This window comes from Bufo bufo, chromosome 5, assembly GCF_905171765.1.
Source record: "Bufo bufo chromosome 5, aBufBuf1.1, whole genome shotgun sequence".
NCBI classification, from domain to species: Eukaryota; Metazoa; Chordata; class Amphibia; order Anura; family Bufonidae; genus Bufo; species Bufo bufo.
The window spans coordinates 400029951-400049263 of NC_053393.1; the positions used below are offsets into that span (position 1 = coordinate 400029951).

Genomic DNA, 19313 nt, shown 5'->3' on the forward strand with positions numbered 1-19313 from the left:
GTCAGGTAGTCACACGTGATGGCAAAGGCAAAAAAACTCTCCCTTTTTGAACGTGGTCGGGTTGTTGAACTGCATAAGCAGGGTCTCTCACAGCGCGCCATCGCTGCTGAGGTGGGACGCAGTAAGACAGTCATTTGGCATTTCTTAAATGATCCTGAGGGTTATGGAACAAAAAAGTCAAGTGGAAGACCCAAAAAAATTTCATCAGCACTGAGCCGGAGGATCCAATTGGCTGTCTGTCAAGACACTGGACGATCCGCGACCCAAATTAAGGCTCTCACTGGTGCTGATTGCAGACCCATAACCATCAGAAGGCAAACAAAAAACGTCTTCAAAGACCTCGTCTCCTTGAACGCCACAGAACTGCTCGTTTGGACTTTGCAAGAGAGCACCAAACATGGGACATTCAAAGGTGGAAGAAAGTTTTATTCTCTGATGAGAAAAAATTTAACCTTGATGGTCCTGATGGTTTCCAACGTTACTGGCATGACAAGCAGATCCCACCTGAGATGTTTTCTACGCTCCACAGTGGAGGGGGCGCCATAATGGTCTGGGGTGCTATTTCCTTCAGTGGAACAATGGAGCCTTCAGGAAGTGCAGGGGCGTCAAACGGCCGCTGGCTATGTCCAGATGTTGCAGAGAGCATTCCTCATGACTGAGGGCCCTCGTCTGTGTGGTAACGACTGGGTTTTTCAACAAGACAACGCTACAGTACACAATGCCCGCAGGACAAGGGACTTCTTCCAGGAGAATAACTTTTGGCCCATCCTGCGTGTTCCCCTGATCTAAATCCAATTGAGAACCTTTGGGGATGGATGGCAAGGGAAGTTTACAAAAATGGACAACAGTTCCAGACAGTAGATGGGCTTTGTGCGGCCGTCTTCACCACTTGGAGAAATGTTCCCACTCACCTCATGTAAACGCTTGCATCAAGCATGCCGAAATGAATTTTGGAAGTGATAAACAATAACGGCGGAGCTACTCATTACTGAGTTCATGTTTGGAAGTTGGATTTCTGTTTTAGGGGGGTTTAGATTATTTTTGGAAGTTTGGTCCTAAACTTTTGATCAGCTGAAAAACAGCCTGTTTCAGTTTATTTGTTGTTTTCATTAAATTGAATGCTCAAAAAATGATTTGTCTCACTCCCATTTCTTCTTGTTGCATGTTGAAGCTCTACTTGGAACCTTGTTAAGATCCAGCCATGCTAAATATGATTTTTTGCCATTTTTCAAGTGGTCTTAAACTTTTGATCAGGACTGTATGTGTCAGGATAGGTGACTATTGCTGGGTTGCAGTACCATATATGGGTGGATAGGTGATTCGTGCATAGCTGCAGTACCAATATGGGTGGATAGGTGACTAGCGCTGAGCTGCAGTATCATATATGTGTTGATAGGTGACTATTGCTGAGCTGCAGTACCATATATGGGTGGATAGGTGACTAGCGCTGAGCTGCGGTATCCTATATGTGTCTGGATAGGTGACTATTGCTGGGTTGCAGTACCATATACAGGTGATAGGTGACTAGCGCTGAGCTGTGGTACCATATACATTTGATAGGTGACTAGCGCTGATCTGCGGTACCATATACAGGTGATAGGTGACTAGCGCTGATCTGCGGTACCATATACAGGTAATAGGTGACTAGCGCTGATCTGCGGTACCATATACAGGTGATAGGTGGCTAGCGCTGATCTGCGGTACCATATACAGGTAATAGGTGACTAGCGCTGATCTGCGGTACCATATACAGGTGATAGGTGACTAGCGCTGATCTGCGGTACCATATACAGGTGATAGGTGACTAGCGCTGATCTGCGGTACCATATACAGGTGATAGGTGGCTAGCGCTGATCTGCGGTACCATATACAGGTGATAGTTGACTATCGCTGAGCTGCAGTATCATACACTGCGTGCAGAATTATTAGGCAAATGAGTATTTTGACCACATCATCCTCTTTATGCATGTTGTCTTACTCCAAGCTGTATAGGCTCGAAAGCCTACTACCAATTAAGCATATTAGGTGATGTGCATCTCTGTAATGAGAAGGGGTGTGGTCTAATGACATCAACACCCTATATCAGGTGTGCATAATTATTAGGCAACTTCCTTTCCTTTGGCAAAATGGGTCAAAAGAAGGACTTGACAGGCTCAGAAAAGTCAAAAATAGTGAGATATCTTGCAGAGGGATGCAGCACTCTTAAAATTGCAAAGCTTCTGAAGCGTGATCATCGAACAATCAAGCGTTTCATTCAAAATAGTCAACAGGGTCGCAAGAAGCGTGTGGAAAAACCAAGGCGCAAAATAACTGCCCATGAACTGAGAAAAGTCAAGCGTGCAGCTGCCAAGATGCCACTTGCCACCAGTTTGGCCATATTTCAGAGCTGCAACATCACTGGAGTGCCCAAAAGCACAAGGTGTGCAATACTCAGAGACATGGCCAAGGTAAGAAAGGCTGAAAGACGACCACCACTGAACAAGACACACAAGCTGAAACGTCAAGACTGGGCCAAGAAATATCTCAAGGCAGATTTTTCTAAGGTTTTATGGACTGATGAAAGGAGAGTGAGTCTTGATGGGCCAGATGGATGGGCCCGTGGCTGGATTGGTAAAGGGCAGAGAGCTCCAGTCCGACTCAGACGCCAGCAAGGTGGAGGTGGAGTACTGGTTTGGGCTGGTATCATCAAAGATGAGCTTGTGGGGCCTTTTCGGGTTGAGGATGGAGTCAAGCTCAACTCCCAGTCCTACTGCCAGTTTCTGGAAGACACCTTCTTCAAGCAGTGGTACAGGAAGAAGTCTGCATCCTTCAAGACAAACATGATTTTCATGCAGGACAATGTATCCATCACACGCGTCCAAGTACTCCACAGCGTGGCTGGCAAGAAAGGGTATAAAAGAAGAAAATCTAATGACATGGCCTCCTTGTTCACCTGATCTGAACCCCATTGAGAACCTGTGGTCCATCATCAAATGTGAGATTTACCAGGAGGGAAAACAGTACACCTCTCTGAACAGTGTCTGGGAGGCTGTGGTTGCTGCTGCACGCAATGTTGATGGTGAACAGATCAAAACACTGACAGAATCCATGGATGGCAGGCTTTTGAGTGTCCTTGCAAAGAAAGGTGTCTATATTGGTCACTGATTTGTTTTTGTTTTGTTTTTGAATGTCAGAAATGTATATTTGTGAATGTTGAGATGTTATATTGGTTTCACTGGTAAAAATAAATAATTGAAATGGGTATATATTTGTTTTTTGTTAAGTTGCCTAATAATTATGCACAGTAATAGTCACCTGCACACACAGATATCCCCCTAAAATAGCTAAAACTAAAAACTACTTCCAAAAATATTCAGCTTTGATATTAATGAGTTTTTTGGGTTCATTGAGAACATGATTTTTGTTAAATAATAAAATTAATCCTCAAAAATACAACTTGCCTAATAATTCTGCACTCCCTGTATGTGTCTGGATAGGTGACTATTGCTGGGTTGCAGTACCATATACAGGTGATAGGTGGCTAGCGCTGATCTGCAGTACCATATACAGGTGATAGGTGACTAGAAGCTGTATGCAGTTAATACCGTACAATTACAGGGACATCTGTAAACCAGATGGGTTAGGCTTGTCCTATAAAGTATATACTTTCACATGTAAATATATTCGAGTAGATTACATTTACCTTTGTGATTTTAATAAAATGTATATATTACATTGGAGAAAAAGCTTTATGTATATAGTATTTTCATACTATAGAATAATGTGAAATTCAATAAGTACAATAAAGTAAACTATGAAAGGGCAAGAATGGAATTATTTATTCATTCGAAGTCTGAAGTAAAGTTCAATATGATTTATTTTTTATTTTTATGTCCATTGTTTGAAGAACTGTTTGTTTTTCCTCTAGAAGCCACTCCACTTTTCTCTGTGGGATGTGCCTGCCATTGGCGCGTATGCCCATTCAAGTGAAAGCGGCTGCGCTGCAGCTCGTGGACAAACTGTAGCACTGTTTGATAAAGACCACATTTTCTCTACTCTTAGAGAACCCCTGATTTTCCCTGGCTGCCGCATGCACAGTGGAAACAGTGCTTTATAGTAAAGTCTCTCCTTTAGAGTATGTTCACACCTAGTTTTTACATGCTGGAAAACAAATAAAGCGGAATCCATGTAGTTTGTGGTTGCGTTGTTGTTTTTTTACTTGGTTTTTGATCCTGCTCATTTTAATAGAAAGCTTGAATGTGAATTCAGTGCAGAATCCACACCAAGAATGACTTCAGTTTTCTTTTCCGCACCATGGTTTTTAAAACTTTAAGTAGAAAAAAGAACATGGTGAGTTTTTCCCATTGAAATTAATAGGAGGTGGATTGTTTGCTGGATCTTGAGGTGTTTTTGGAGCTTATTTTCAGATGAAAAAAGCATCAAAATCAACTGCAAACAATTCTGCGTGAACAGCCCTTTTCTACAGAATACACTGATTCTGCTGCTCACGCCCCAGCTGTGCTTGTACAATGGATGATGACACAGGGAATTCGGGACATGCGCAGTAGAATCCAAACTTCTGGAGCATGCATTGAACATGAATGTGCGGGTTAGGTGCCACCCTTCCTCAGGGCATAATGTTGCATTGATGTGAAGCAACGCATGACCGTTGACCAGAGGGAGGTTTATGGGCAGTACATGTCAGAAGGGCGACGGGATCAAAACTCTAAGTAATCTTTACAACTTTGCATTCTACTGTATATTCACATAGATACATTTATAATAAAGTGGCCAACAGCTTTAACAGTTTCCTCTGAAAGTTCTGGAGGACATCTTTGGCAGCAGGGTCTTTTCCCATTCTAGATGAGGTCTTTTTTTCTCCAACTAGTTTTTCATATTTTGCATTGGCCTATTTTATTAGTATTATAACTTTTTTCAGTTTGTAACCTGTCCAGATCTGCATCGTGCTTCAGACTTCAAGGTCTTCAGTAATGAGAAGATTCAGTATAGGTTGTAGATGTAGAGGCTTCCAGCCAGTCTTGCATTCCTGGAGCTTCTTATAGCTGCTACCACAACCTGTTTCTGAAAGGATTGAATAAGTAAATGTATGTGATTATAATGAATGTGTCTCTTTTCTTGTCCAGAATGCTGTATAAATGATGGGGGTCATTTATTAAGATCGGGGTTTTAGGCCCATGCCCTTACAGTGGATCCACTGAAGTTATGTAGTGGCACCGACCTCTAGAACATTGGCGCCTTTTCAGATGAGCGAGTTCCACACTCCGGACTCACAGCGTAATTATGCAGTAGCTCCCGTTCTGATGGGATCGCATTGCATTATGTTGATTTATGATGCTATGTAACCCTTAGAGGTCTGGAATGTATTGGATAACACTGACATAATGCTGTCAGTGTTATCCAATACATTCCAGAACTGTAAGGGTTACACAGCATCATAAATCAATATAATGCGATGTGACCCCCGTCACAACGGGAGCTCCTGCATACTCACGCTGCGAGGCCGGAGTGTGGAACTCGCTTGTCGGGGGCTGTTTTTTGGTACACAGCTTACAACTATGTATAATAGTGTGAAAATGTGTCGGAGTATTATCCGAGATATCTGTGTCCCTTATGTTTATGTAACTTTAATAACTATTGAATAAAAATTATCTAATAATTTATTTTTATCTATAGACAATGCAGCCAGTGCTAGCTTTTTAAAATAATCCTTTCTGGGTAAAAATGAATAAGATTCTTCTCTTCCGCTGGGTCCTACGATATGACCCCTGACATTTACAGGTCTTTCTGCTCCAACCAAGGGTCACCATCTAACAGAGTGACCGGCTTCCAGTTGACAGTGTGCCTCAGTGCATGCTGATTGTCTTCTCCTGACGTCATTGTGCTCCACTTCACAGCGCAGGCAGTGCCTTGCAGGTTGTGGAAGCACTCTGACTCTGCTGCATGGTTTCCCAACACAGAACAGAGGCATTGTGGGTGTGCGTCAGCCTAGTCACACTGGCTAGACTGCTGCTGCTGTGCAGAAGAATGGACAAAGAAGGAGTAGCTCCAAAATACATATTTTAGGTACTGAGTTTATTAGAATTCTGCAATGACTTTTAGGTACGGTAAGTAGAATGGAACAAAAAAAAGTTGGGTTATCCCATGATGTAAAAACATGAAAATCCTGCATCATGCAGTACATGACAACCTCTTTCTAACAAAGCTAGAACCAGCCCTGCACCTCACATGGATCCAGAGATCTTACAATTTATTGCTCAAATTACTCTGCTAGATTTATTTCAAGTTGACTGCTCATGGGGTGTGTCCTTTCTGCTGCAGCTCTCTCCCTAGAGCTAAAGGAGCCTTTCACTTTTTATTTATTTATTATTATTTTTATTTTTTTCTTTCTTCCTGCAGCTCTTTCCCTGTAACTCACAGTGGACATGGCTGGTGGCAGTTGAAGGATGGAATTCAGGATGTGCTCTGAGGTGGATAGAGGAATAAGTAAAAGGACAAACAGCAGGTGGCGCTATGCAGATACATTTTACTGTGGCTATGCTAAATTTCTGATTACATGAAATTACAAAAGTATTCAGATCCAGTTGCTGGTTTGCAAAAATTTGAATATTTTTCATGGTACTACCTTTGTAATTACAGTGAAAGCAATTTAGCAACCATCCCTCCGCATGATGTCTATAAGCCCTCCTTGATTACACCCTGCGGTTGTCAGAATAGAACAACGCATGCTCTGCTATTCCTCTGTCAAGAATAAGCATAGGGAGAATGAAGTTAGATCAGCATGCAACGCTGCGTCTGGAAGAATGGTAACTGAGCATGCAAGTCCACTGCTGCCCGATGGAGGAGGACGGGCACATCAGTGAGAACAGAACTGACATCAATGAGCCAGCCCAGTAAAAAAAAATATATATATTTTTAGTAGATTTATATTGCTGAACTACTTATTTTTAAATGCTATGTTAGATTCTAATAATGGAATAATCCTGTGTTAAGGGGGAGATTTATCTCCTTTGCGCCTGAAAAGTGGCGTTAAAAAGTCACAGACTATGTATTTGCGACTTTTTAATTACGACTTATTTGAAAATTGTCACATCTCTTGGATTTTACACCCCCAAAAGGGGTGTGTGGTCAGGACAGGAAGGGGCGTGACCAACAAATTTATCTTCATTTACACCAGTTTTCTGGTTCAGTAATCTACAGCCGCTCTGAGCTTCCTGTTTAGGTGCCTGTACTGCCTGAGGACGTGCCTAATTTATAATGAGGCGTGCACCTTGTCAAAAATTAGGCACATCCTCCAGCAGCGCAGGGGATATCGAGACCGGTGCAGAAATTGCCGGTCTTGCTAAATTACCTCCCCCCCTACGAGTTTACCTGGGAAACATATCCATATACAAACTAACCATAGGAGTACCGGGAGGTCTCACATACCTTATGCTTTGATTTGATGGTGGTGACAGCACTTCCAAACCTGGCTTTTTCCTGAAATATTGATGTAGATTAGCAAAGAGAATAAGGCCTCATGCACACTACCGTATCCGTTTTGCAATCCGCAAACCATGTATCCACAACACACAGATACTGTTTGTGTGCATGACGCAGTGTTTCACCAGAAAACGGACAAGAACAGGACATGTTCTGTAATCTGAGGACAGCAGACAGATAACGTTTTTGCAGGCCCATAGAAATGAATGGGGCTACATGTGATAGGCAAAAAATGCAGATCGGAGACGGACGCAAAATATAGTCGTGTGCATGAACCCTACAATAAAGCCTTACCTACTGCAGGTATTACACTTACTTCAGGAGAAACCAGAACGTACTGTGCCTGCAAGGAAAGAGAATCTGGTTACAGCAAATGAATGCGAATCAAACTCTGATGTCACTGCACTTATCAACCATCATTTATCATGAAAGGCAGTGTGACAATGCTGATACTAAGTTACTACTTGATTCAATCTGTTAAAAGATTCAGAAATGTATCAATACATAATAATTTTTTTTATAAACCCAATAAAACATGCATTATCTAATGTGCTTTTATTTTCTGTACATGATTATGGGGGTTGCCATCTTGCCTAAGCTGCTCTTAGAAAGAGATGCTTTACAGCAGGGATGCTCAACCTGCGGCCCTCCAGCTGTTGCAAAACTACAACTCCCATGATTCCCGGACAGCCTACAGCTATCAGCCTTCAGAAGGGCATGGTGGGAGTTGTAGTTTTACAACAGCTGGAGGGCCGCAGGTTCAGCATCCCTGCTTTACAGCAACCACGTGGGCCATAGCAAACTTTAGACAGGAGATGTTTATATGGGAGAGTTTTTCTAGACATGGTCTGTGACTTGTATAGAGGTCATTGTACAGGGAAGGAGAATAGATAAGCTGTGACCATCACCTATTCTAATTGGTGGATTCTGAGTTATTTATATAGCTGCAGTATCTGTCATTGTAATCCAGCCTATGATAATGAGAAAAGTGATCTGCACAGGAAGTGTCTGTAAACTGCAGGATTTCAATGTTATAGATGGTGACAATAAAATGTTTTTTGTTTTAAATCTTTAAAATTCTCAATACAATATGTTTAACCTATAGATAGATATTTGGCAGCTGTGCCACATTTACAGGAATACATGGTTAGATGTACTGGAGAAAATTATTTCCCTAAATGATAGAAATGGCATTTGTCTACGTACGGTACAGTAATTGTTAGAAAAAATGTGTAATATTGAAATTATTTTATTTCTGTTATTGCTCTCATGTCAGGGAACAATGAATATAACCAGTTATGTTACTTGTATTCTTGTTTGTTGTGCATTTTCATACGTATACAATATTATCTAATGACATTATGATCAAAATGTATGCTCATCTCATTGCCTTTAAGAATAAAATCAGCCTGAACCAAAGTTCTATTATGTGGCTGAGGAAGCCAAGATGAGTTCATGGCAAGTTCAGTTTATATAAAAATAATTGTGAACATAAACGGACATTGTATTTAAAAGTTATTACTAAAGATATGGGACCATCTGTAAGGAGTAAGCTAAGGTTACTTGATAAGGACTCATATCCTTGAGACACACCTGCTGTATGAGGTTCAATTTATATATTCATAATTATATTATATATATCTCTGTATGGTATATTTAGTTTACAACATATGTTAATCAATAATTTATATAATGTGTTATCTATGTGTAACAATGTATCGATTTTTATATATATATATATATATATATATATATATGTTATACCATGTATTTACCATTTAGAAGGTATTGTAGAAGGTACAGAAACAAGTAAGTTTATGTTAATTGGAATTCTGGGAAGAGTAAATGTTATTTCAAAACAATAGTTATTCATGGATGTAGATAAGTGAAATGTACAAGTTCCGATGCCAAGCATCAAAGCCGCTATATAAAATTTTCATCAAGTCAACCTATATTTCAAAAAGATAGGAGAAGACAGTCATCTCCAACAAGTCCAGGATATAGGTAATTAAAAGTGTCAGGAAAAGACCTTTCTCAACGATTTATATTAAAAAAGGTCAACGAGGTCCTGAGAACGTATTATTAGATATTTAATTTTAATGCTTAAAAGTTGTGATGTTCATCTACGATACCGCAGTGCCATCTGGAGGCAGATGGACAATGTTATATTATTTCATTATTTGTTCTATACCATATTAGGAGTTGATATGACATCATGGTGTTATTAGCATACGAATACACCCACCTTACCTGATTGGGAATCCCTAATCTAAAGGGGATGATTCTTAGATAAGGGGGGGAATAATTACTCGTGTGCGGAGTAGCAAGGGAGATCTGGAGATCAAAAGATCCAGAGATCCATATATCCATCGATCCATCCATCCATCCATCCATTCATTCAATCAAAAAGAAAAACTTTACCAGAAGAAACTTGGATTATTCTTTTTAGATTATTAGGAAAGTTCTTCAGAACTGGTCCCATCTGAACTCTGTCTACCTTTGACCCGGTAACGTATATTTTGTTTACTACTCGTGATATTAATAAGATATTTCTCTCGGTATATAGCCAAGAGTTCCCATACTGTGGGAATATACAGGGTGGGCCATTTATATGGATACACCTTAATAAAATGGGAATGGTTGGTGATATTGACTTCCTGTTTGTGGCACATTAGTATATGTGAGGGGGGAAACTTTTCAAGATGGGTGGTGACCATGGCGGCCATTCTGAAGTGGCCATTTTGAATCCAACTTTTGTTTTTTCAATAGGAAGAGGGTCATCTGACACATCAAACTTATTGGGAATTTCACAAGAAAAACAATGGTGTGCTTGGTTTTAACGTAACTTTATTATTTTATGAGTTATTTACAAGTTTATGACCACTTATAAAATGTGTTCAATGTGCTGCCCATTGTGTTGGATTGTCAATGCAACCCTCTTCTCCCACTCTTCACACACTGGTAACAACACTGCAGGAGAAATGCTAGCACAGGCTTCCAGTATCCGTAGTTTCAGGTGCTGCACATCTCGTATTATCTGAAGGCAATCGTCTATGCTGTGAAGATACGAGATGTGCAGCACCTAAAACTACGGATACTGGAAGCCTGTGCTAGCATTTCTCCTGCGGTGTTGCAATCAGTGTGTGAAGAGTGGGAGAAGAGGGTTGCATTGACAATCCAACACAATGGGCAGCACATTGAACACATTTTATAAGTGGTCAGAAACTTGTAAATAACTCATGAAAGAATAACGTTACGTTAAAACCAAGCACACCATTGTTTTTCTTGTGAAATACCCAATAAGTTTGATGTGTCACATGACCCTCTTCCTATTGAAAAAACAAAAGTTGGATTCAAAATGGCCGACTTCAAAATGGCCGCCATGGTCACCACCCATCTTGAAAAGTTTCCCCCCTCACATATTAACTTCCTGTTTGTTGCACATTAGTATATCACCAACCATTCCCATTTTATTAAGGTGTATCCATATAAATGGCCCACCTTGTATAGTCTTAAGTGCCTCCATAATGCTGATTATTCTCTTAGCAAAGATGCATATTGTTAATGGAAGATCTGACATTATTTAAAAAGAGGACTAAACCCTTGGAAAGTTATTTTCCTTAGTCTGATTGCCGAGCTGAATATTTTATCATATTAATATTATATATTTTTGATTAGTCATAGGAAAACAGAGTCAAGGGATAACAGTTAATTTCCTGTATATCTGTGTTTTATTGTTATAGCCTGTTTGATAACAGAAGATCCTAAGTTTCTCTTGGTATATGAGTCTGTTTGTTAAAAGTATGACACTGGTTGTCATAAATCACTAAATCATACTGTGCTGATCAGATAGGGGTGTGTTAACACCACCGTGTGGTACATTTTGGGTGTTAGTTTGTAACTTCATCATTTGTTTTGCAGTTGTATTGTTTTTATAATAAACGATTTATAAATTTTTGCATATACAATTGTCCCTTTGTTTTACTGCTTGCACAAATCAAATTAAGATACTCGATAAAAGAACTTAGAGGAGTTTTATATGTCCGCCTGAAGGATAATATAATTTTTATATATTTTTTTTATCCTCTCTTTTATATGAAGATTCTTTCATATAGAAGATATATGACATGTTGCCATGATGCTAGTGTGAATACGACGGGTAACTGGGCACCTCTATGATTACCCTGTATGAGCGGTCTTTTCCTCGGATCACATTTTAACTCTTTACAGTTTGTAGGATTTTACATTATTCTCGTACCCAGTCATCTGGACACGGCGAAAACAAAGACTTGCATCTTCCTGTTAGCAATCCTGTAGAGGTGGTATTTCCATTATAGATATATACTCGACCTGTCTGGGAACCAAACATCGTGGAAGTAATGTCACCGGTCCTTAGGGGTGAGGTCACAATTATTTCATCTGCAAAGGGAATTAAGAAATAGAGATCTTCAAATATTTCCAGCAAACATTGCTCTATTGGCTCTACATATGTTGTTTCAGATTCATTTAAAAAACTTAAGGAATGGGATAATGGCAACAATAACTCCTACCTACAGTGGCAAGAAAAAGTAAGTGAACCTTAAAGCCCCTTTACACTGCCCGAACATCGGGCAGACCATCGTTAACAAGCATTCGCAGGAACACACGTTAGCAATGATCTGCCAGTGTGAAGGTGCTGCCTATTACCCGATGAACAAGCAAAATGCTCATTTATCAGGTAATTGGATTGTTTGTGCGCTAAATGCCGACAGCATATGATGCCGTCTAAACAGCCTCTGCTGCCGGCAGACAATGATTGAGTATGGGGACGAGTGATGGCATTAGGGATCGCTCCTCCTCATACTGTGGAGGAGGTCACTGCATGTAAATGCAGTGGTCTCCTTCTCTGACAAGCGAAGGTATGCTTGAGCAGTGTAAAGGGGCCTTTAGGAATTACCTGAATTCATGCATTGATTACCGATCAATGTGGTCTGATTGTGCTTGCCTGTAATTGGGACTAAGATAACAATCTAACTGAACTACGGTAATAACAAACAAACAGCTGTACCGTACATGTGATCTGTAAATCATGATGGAGGGGGTGTCATGGTTTGGGGCCACTTCAAGGCCTGGACACGTTTTATGAAAATCTTATACAGAGACTAGAAGTGTAGCAGGCCAAGACATCAAGCTGAAGAAATGTTGGGTAATGGAGCAACATAATGACCTGAAGTGCACAAGGAAATCAACTAAAAGAAGTTGAAAAAGAAGATATAGTGACCAAGTCCTGACCCTAACCATATTGGTCTGCTGTAGCATAACCTGAACTAGATGCAAAGTGCAGTGTCCTGAAACACACTGCTTTATACTGTGATTGTGTTTCATGTAAGTTGTGCTTTTATATGAGTTCCAATAAAGTTGCATAGGGAGAAGGAGGTTCTAACAAGCCTGCCAAGGCTGACTCCGCCCTGCACACAGTACAGAGGAGACGGAGGTCAGAGTGTGTGTAATGTCTCAGGACAAAGCTGCACCTCGGCAGCCATCTTGGAGAGTTACAAAACTCCAAAGTTAGTTCCATGTACCAGCTCATAGAAGGCAAAGATTACAGAAGAACCAGGTAACTCAGAGGGAGTGAGAATATTGGCAAAGTAAGGTAACTGTCGTTTATCAGGCTCTAGTCTCTTTTGCATCAGGTGGAGAGATTCTAGGCTACAAGCTGCCCACCATAACCAAAGACAGAAAGGCCACCTGTCAGAATATAGTATTCCTAGAGAGGATACAGAAGTATATGATTATACAGTATAGCAGAGATAGTCCATCCCTCCAGCCTGGAGAAACAAGGGAGAAAGATTGATTGTCATAGAAAACTGCCTCTTATGCAACTTCTGGGAACTAATCGCTGTAAAAGCTGCCTTGCTCTAAATGACTTTTGTTAAGAAACTTGGTCTCCTTATTGCACATCAACTTCTAATTGCACCTCACGGTGCTGGCGTCATGAACACGGCCCCAGCCACCAAAGCACCCTAAGTGTACCCATTACCATCAAGGGCACCTCAACTTCCATCTGACTAGTGTTCCCTACAATAGAGAGTGCCCTGGAGGATTTAGTGCCGTCTTCCTCATCCCTGGCACGCCGACCCAGGGAGATGCAAAACCGTAAGTATGGCTACTACCCCCATCAGCCCACCGTGCACTCACATACTGCCCCCGCGGTCCGGTCCGCTGCAAAAGAATCCCAGAAATATTGATGAACTGAAACACATTTGCAGGGAAGAATGGTCCAAAATTCCTCCTCAATGTTGCAATCTTATTTGCACCTACAGGAAACATTTGGTGGAGGGGATTGCTGCTAAAAGGGGGATCTACAGGTTGTTATATTCAAGGGTTCACTTACTTTTTCTCCCTACACTATGGATATTTACTCAATATGCTTAAACGGTTTTCCTAGACGTTTATGCTGATGACCTTTCTTCTGGATAAGTCATCAGTATCTAATGGCTAGGGGTTTGACTCCCGGGACCCGCACTGATAAGCCGTTTGAGAAGGCATCGGCATTGACAGTAGTGCTGCTGCCTTCTCTCAGCTTAGTCTAGGCCATGCGATGTCATACTCATCGGTCACATGGCCTAGGCGCATCTTGCAGATTGAAGTGAATGGGGCTGAGCTGCAATACCTGGTCAGCTGAGAGAAGGCAATGACGCTACTGTGAGTGTCGGCGCCTTCTCAAACAGCTGATCGGTGGATTCCAGAGGATATGTCATCAGTATTCAAGTCTCAGGAAACCCCTTTAATAAAAGACCTGAACAGTACAACCACTAGTTCATTTAGTGGTCTCGGAGCTGATCGATGGGCTCCAGAGGACAGGTCATCAGTATACAAGTCTCAGGACACCCCTTTAATAAAAGACCTGAACAATACAACCACTAGTTCATTTAGTTAGATTGTGCCTGTCTACGATGGTGACTTAGATAACAAGAATAACAGGCCACATTTTTTTATTAGTTATCAATGCAGTAATCCAGGTTATTTCACAGGGTTCACTTGCTTTTTCTTGCAACTGTATTTTACATCCACCAATAAATTGCAGCAAGCCATTAGGGCAGAAGATGTGTGCTGTCGAGGTATTGCACTTGACAGGATATCAAGTTACAGCAAGCTCCCATTTGTGAGAAGTATTAGGTCTGGGTGGTATATCAGTCTTTGGGCATCAACTGAATTGAAATGGCGAAGAGATGAAATACAAAGTATATTATAAAGTTGTAAAAGTTTTCATTATTTCATAATTACATTGTGTTTGGTTAATATCAGAAAACCCCTTTAGTGACATTTGTTAGAACACGTGATGTCTATAACATAAAGACATATGCAGTCATACCAAGACCGTCTTCATCCAGGTCACTTAAATGTAGTTTGGTTCCAAATCGTGAAAACTCCCTGTCTCCCCTGAGTGTGCCGAGGGGTGATGGATCAGCCTTCCTTTTTAGTTCATATGCTGTTGTCGTACCTGCATGCTTGAGTACACTTGATATAAACACCACCTTCGACTTTGTGTCTGGAACAATCCAAATGGAAAAAAGATGTAAAGGTGACATAACGTTATTTAAGTGATGACAATTCTATCAGGTTTTTTTTACTCTTTTGTATATCTCAGCAAATGCCCCCATCGTATGGTCCATATACCTTTATGCTCGTCTAATGATAACTTGCATTAGATATTGACTGTTTTTGTGATCTACTTACTAAGTTATGCAGGCGCTTCTGATCCCAGTCAAATTCAGTATATTTAGAGGTGTCATTTTATTACAGATTTAGGTTTTATGATTATATAAATTTGGGTCAGTAGAACCTTGGTGTCTGTGGATGTACAAGGGTGTCGAAAACGCCCATAAACAATGAAAACAGTTTGGCAGATTAAATCCAATGTAAACACAATCTTCGGGGGAAATGGGAAACTGTTAGGCCATGTCACAGTGGTGGTGGCCATCTTGGATTTGACTTTGGTTTTTCAGATGCGTAGTTACATGTGTGACACAACAAACTGGTAGGGAACATTAGCAGAACTTTATGCATTCTCATGTTAAAACAATGTTTTTTTTCTTCAGTACAGAAGAGGTGAAGGATAGCATCATCACTAGCAGAAGAAAAATCACTATTGTAATATGAAAACAAATACATTTATATTAACACGAAGCACACCAATGTTTTTTTATGGTGAAATTCTCTACCAGTTTGATGTGTCAAACACCTACCTTGCTAATTGAAAAGCTGACTTTGAGATGGCGTTGTAGCGCACCACAGCAAATTTTTGTTTCACTAAATCACACCTACAAATGTGCCCAATGTCTGTGTATACATGCCCAATCCCGCCCAGTCCCTTTTGTGCCTCCACATAGAATTTATGCCCCCTTAGCGCCCCCTTTATAATAGATTGCTGCCTTAGTGCCCCCTTCACTGTAGGGATGCTTTTTAGTCTCCCCTCACAATAGTGATGCCCTCTTAGTGTCCCCTCACAATAGTGCTGCCCCTTAGTGCTCTCCTTAAAGTAGTGCTGCCCCTTTAATGTCTCCATTACAGTAGTTCTGCCCCCTTAGTGCTGCATCACAATAATGTTGCTCCATAGTGCCCACTTACAGTTGTGATGCCCCATAGTTTAGGTAAAATAAAAAAGTAATACTCACCTAGCCCCATTCCACTGATAAACGGAGCACATCATCTATCGGATTGTGCTCTCTTCTGCTTAGCAGGCGCGATAACATCACTGCATCATACTTGCCTCCTGGGGAGAGCACAAGCCAGTGAATGGTGGAGCAGGATGCTGACTGCTCCCTATTTCACTATTGCATTTGGGACTATTGGGAAAGTGGGACATGCCACAGGACAGACACCAAAATCTGGGGCTGTCCCTTCAGATCCAAGACAGTTGGGAGGTATGATGTTGGTGACATGGCTTAACACGTTATCCATTCCACCAGTTTTTGTCTAAAATTTGATCACCATTTGCCAAACTGTTTGCATTTTATATGGGCTATGGACACTACTGTTCCAGAATATTGGGATACTATATCTCCTCATGGAGAGTGCCTTAATCGGCATGAGGAGTCTTATAGGCTGGGCAGCGCTCCTCTGGAATTCTGGGAAAAAGGTATGCAAATGAGCTCTTAGCAAGCTTTGCCTCTGATGCCTTGCAGATAAGATGATAGCTTGATTACCATCCAAGTCATGTCTCAAGGCCTGTTTAAAAGGTCGAACATTGGCTTATTACCTTACATCTGGTGGCATCAGAGGCAGAGCTTGCTAAGAGCTCATTTGCATCCCCCACTACTGTTCCAGGAGCCTCAGAGACCCTAGTGCTCATGATTAACTGAGGGTCCTAATGTTTGCGATCATATATTTATCACCTATCCTGTGGAAATGCTGTTTTTGGCCCCCTGTAAACGGGTAATCTTCAGTTTTCCCAAATATGTAGCAATCCCTAAAGTACTAGAAGGTTTTACGGACTTTGTGTAGGTTCACTTATCATCAGCACTTGTTTGCTTTCTCCATTCACAGCCAGAGTCCCACTTGCAAATGATGTGCCCATCTTACTCTGGTCCTACAAGAGATTTGTCAGTTCATGTAAATTCCATTCTTTCTTTTTTTGTCAAATGAACACAAGTGAAAGTAGAATTGTTAATACATTATATGCCAGGATGGTATCTGGTACCTTATTTAAACTTTTAACCCCTTAAATAACCCATTGCATTGGTGATTTGGGACTGTCGATTCTAGGTGGACGGGCTTAGAGAAAAAGCCAAGTGGGAGAGAATTATGAAAGCAGTTTAGCTTGTTCTTGTACATTGTTGACTGCAATGAGATTTTTTTTTATTCAATATGTTTAGGTAAACAAAATTCTTGCATTATTTTTTTTTTACAGTATTCCCATTCAGTTAAATAATGGGATATTTGTCCAGATCCTGTCTTATATTCATTACATTGATAATGATTGACATTGAAAAAAAATTATTTCTAGATAAACACTCATATGCTAGTAATAATATAGACTCTCATCCAGGAAATTGTGTGTATCGCCAGTTGTAATACAGGAAGGGAACTTACCTCATTTCCATGCAGAATGAAAGATGTGTTTTTACTTGGTGGGTAGAATCCATACACTTTCCCTAAACGTTGTGCATTTTCACAGTAACGTCTGTAGGGGGAAAGAAGCGATTTTGGATTATGATTTATGTCAAATTCCTTTCTTCAATAATGGCAGAAAAATGTAATTATTTCCTAAAATATAACCTTGTGGTACTCTCAACTTAGCACCTGAACTAAGGTTTTTGGTGCAACTTGCTCTCTGTAGAGGTATACAGTGTAAAGTTACAATATGAATTGGTTCCAGGACAACCATCGTATGTTAAAACCATTGTAACTTGAGTAATTGGTTCCAAAGCCCCAAAATGTCATCCAATATAAGAGAAAATGAATATTTAAGAAAAGTAAGCAGATAACTAAGACAGATAAAACTAGTTCTTACATATAACAGTCAGGAATAGCTGCTAACTAGCAACTAATACAGCTATTGTACCAGAGAAGTGGTCTTGATTGGCTGGGTCGGAGTCTGAGACATTGTATGTTGAGTCTGGTTTCAACTTACGATGGGTCAGAAAAGACCATTGTATGTTGAAAATATTTTATCCTGAGGCCATTGTATCTTGTACATTAAGGAAATACCTCTTGCATGAACTCCAGGTGGGACTCCCGATCACTAGCAATGTTTTGCTCTTGTATATATGGCTATGAATGGAATAACCAAACCAGGCATAGTCCTGTTCCCCAGACATACTCCAGTCAGCTTCTTCCATATATAAACTGCCTTGAAAAAAACAAAGCAGTACACTACATTACCGCACAAATGGGTTAGCCACTTTATTTCCACTTTACACCTTTCAGTCTTAAAGGGGTTTTCCAGGAGAAGAATGCTGATTACCTGTCCTCAGGATAGGTCATCACTAGCTGATTAATGGGAATCCGACTCCCAGCATCTGTGACAATCAGTTGTTTGATTAGGCTATGGCACTCCGGTGAGTGCCGTGGCCTCTTTGTAGGTCAGTGATGTCACCTTTATTGGTCACATTGCCTTTTTTGGCAGCTCACTTCCATTCAAGGGATGGGCCTGAACTGTAATACCCCAAGCACAGCCGTTATACGCTTTAAGGCACTGTGCTTGGCATGCTGTGAGTAGGGGTACCAGGAGTCAGACCACCAATGAGATATTGAGGATAGGTCATCAATATTATACTCACAGAAAACTCATTTAATGTGGATCATATGGCACTTACTAATACATCTTTATTTCAAAATCTTGGACCCTTTGTAGATTATTGATGTCAAACCCCCTCGCTGCTCCATTCGTCGGATAGCGCTCCCAAAAAGATGGCTGCAGAAAGAAGGACTTGGAGCATCTGACAAAACTTGCCATTATGCCTACTCTGTTAAACATTGAACATCTAGGACCATTGTGTACGCAGATGGCAGGCTCATTGACCCACATTTACTAATCCTGATTAGATTTGTAGACAGAGTAGACGTAGGCAAATTTATCACAGTGGCTGATGCTGGATGATAAATCTGGTGCACCTTTATGAACATGTAGTCTAGTTTATACCACCTATTTGTTGGCTTAGTCTTCTACACAGAAAATGTGTGCACATGCCCTGAACATTTGTACCAATGAGCCAAAAATCTGTGCCACTTTTGTGTATCAGAATTGTGGATTTCAGCTTCTTTAATGTATTTACAAAGTAGAGTAAAGCTGAATCCCATATTCTAACTTAAAACCAGGAAATGCCGTTCATAAAAAGTCTATTTTTTTG

The 19313-nt window shown here is 40.6% G+C and overlaps 1 protein-coding gene across 1 annotated transcript in view; it reads right to left on the reverse strand.

Moving 5' to 3' along the window:
* Positions 1-3873: 3873 nt before the first annotated feature.
* The window catches only part of GPLD1 (glycosylphosphatidylinositol specific phospholipase D1), a 58729-nt gene continuing 43289 nt past the window's right edge, over positions 3874-19313 (reverse strand). Inside the window, exons 18-25 of the mRNA XM_040432883.1 lie at positions 18172-18313; positions 17554-17644; positions 16957-17050; positions 14834-15010; positions 11738-11898; positions 7796-7822; positions 7426-7476; positions 3874-5061 (exon numbers count right to left, since the gene is read on the reverse strand). Coding sequence (XP_040288817.1) covers positions 4981-5061; positions 7426-7476; positions 7796-7822; positions 11738-11898; positions 14834-15010; positions 16957-17050; positions 17554-17644; positions 18172-18313 — 824 coding nt within the window. The 3' untranslated portion in view covers positions 3874-4980. The remainder of the gene's footprint in view (positions 5062-7425; positions 7477-7795; positions 7823-11737; positions 11899-14833; positions 15011-16956; positions 17051-17553; positions 17645-18171; positions 18314-19313) is intronic.